At 43.4% G+C, this 1,931-nt stretch overlaps 1 protein-coding gene across 1 annotated transcript; it reads left to right on the forward strand.

The window, feature by feature from the left end:
• The first annotated feature begins 266 nt into the window (after positions 1-266).
• On the forward strand, positions 267-1,931 carry LOC105984108 (hemoglobin subunit theta). Its single transcript, XM_013014189.1, has 3 exons — positions 267-358; positions 483-705; positions 1,803-1,931. The coding sequence occupies exons 1-3, from the start codon at positions 267-269 to the stop codon at positions 1,929-1,931; spliced, it is 444 nt and encodes a 147-aa protein (XP_012869643.1).

The following is a 1,931-nucleotide window of genomic DNA, read 5'->3' on the forward strand; positions in this document are numbered from 1 at the left end:
TGTCACTGGAGGAGGAGCTAAGTGTAAGGACACAGCAAGGTCCAGCACGCGTTATCATAAAACGCCTTTTTCTACAGATGACCTTTCCTTGCCCTGACCCCACCCATAAGTCATTAGTCAGCTTGACCAATGACCTCAAAGTACCATGGAGAAGAAGAGGCCAGGACCTCAGAGCAGTGAAGAATAAAAGGCGAGGGGTTCTGGCAACGGCACATACTTGCTTCTGACACTTCTGTGATCACCAGCAAGCTCCCAGAGCAGACATCATGGTGCATTTAAATTCCGAGGAGAAGGCCCTTATCAATGGTCTGTGGAGCAAGGTGAATGTGGAGGAGACTGGAGGAGAAGCCTTGGGAAGGTAAGCACCCGTTCTCATCACATAGGAGAGAAGGATGACCACAACTCTCGCAAATGGGCCAGGACTAGCATCAGGGCATTTTAGTAACTCTGATTTTCCACCTCTCATTTGTCCTCTATCACAGGCTTCTGGTTGTGTATCCTTGGACCCAGAGGTTCTTTGACAGCTTTGGCAACATGTCTTCTCCCTCTGCCATCATGGGCAACCCCAGAGTCAAGGCCCATGGCAAGAAGGTGTTGACTTCCTTTGGAGAAGCTGTGAAGAACATGGACAACCTGAAGACGACCTTTGCTAAGCTGAGTGAACTCCACTGTGACAAGCTGCATGTGGATCCTGAAAACTTCAGGGTGAGTTCCTCTTGGCTTTTGTATTGAGGACATTAAAGGCGTGGGAGGGAGGGAGCAAAACTATGGCTGCAACTGTCCACTCAGATCTAGAAATCATGAGTTCAGCTTGGTTTGGATAGATAGACTATTAGAGACTCTACTCTACATCAGCTTTATTCAGAGCAAAGAATAGAGATCCTTATAATTAGAAGCCTGGATTTGCTTGTACTTACTTACAGAATTCTGTCCAAGAAGAATTTGGGTTGTGCTTATTTTGGAGATAATGTTAAGAGAATGACAGTTTTGTAGGAATATGGAATTTGGGTTTTGGTAGAGGATGGCCTGAGTTATGGAGGGAGAAATTATTTTTATGTGGGTACTAATAGTTGAAGTTGAGGAATTATTGATTTTTAGGGAAAAATCTCCAGTGCAGCTTTTTTTTCAAATAAAATATGACAAATTCACCTGGGTGCTGGTAGCTCATGCTTATAATCCTACCTATTCAAAAGGCTGAGGTATGAGGATGATGGATTGAAGCTAGCTCATGCAGGAAAGTCTGTGAGACTTTGTTTTCCAATTAATCACCAAAAAGCTGAAAGTGGAGCTATGGCTCAAGTGGTAGATGTTAACCTTGAGCATAAAAGCTTGGCAACAGCACCCAGGCCCCTGAATTCAAGTCTCAGAATTGGCATACCACACACACACACACACACAAAACACACACACACACACAATGACAAACTACCTAAAATTAAATTAAATTCCCACAAAATATTGTGACAAGCTGAGGCTTGTCCTTCATAGATGAAGACTAGCTCTCAATGAGAATCTGGTAGTCCTGAGATTCTATTTTCACAGAAATCTTGGATTTAGTTAATGAGAAAGGAGGAAACGTAAATAAAATGGTGCCATTAGGGGAGGATATGAGGATCTAGGTAAGAAGGATGTTGAATGGAATTAAATCTAGGTTCATTTGTGATGACTGAGAGTGGAATTCTTGAAGTTGGGGTTCTCAGGGAGACTGGAGTTAGGCAGCCATTCCTCTGTACATTTTTCTTTTCTGGAAACCTCTACTTAATATGTCTATGTGTCCTTTTTCTCTTTTTTTTTTCTAATAGCTCCTGGGCAATGTGCTGTTGATTGTCCTCTCTTCTCACTTTGGCAAGGATTTTACTCCTGAAGTGCAGGCTGCCTGGCAGAAGCTCGTGGCTGGTGTTGCCACTGCTCTGGCTCACAAGTACCACTGA

The sequence above is a fragment of the Dipodomys ordii genome, unplaced genomic scaffold (genome assembly GCF_000151885.1).
Source record: "Dipodomys ordii isolate 6190 unplaced genomic scaffold, Dord_2.0 Scaffold22, whole genome shotgun sequence".
Lineage (NCBI taxonomy): Eukaryota > Metazoa > Chordata > Mammalia > Rodentia > Heteromyidae > Dipodomys > Dipodomys ordii.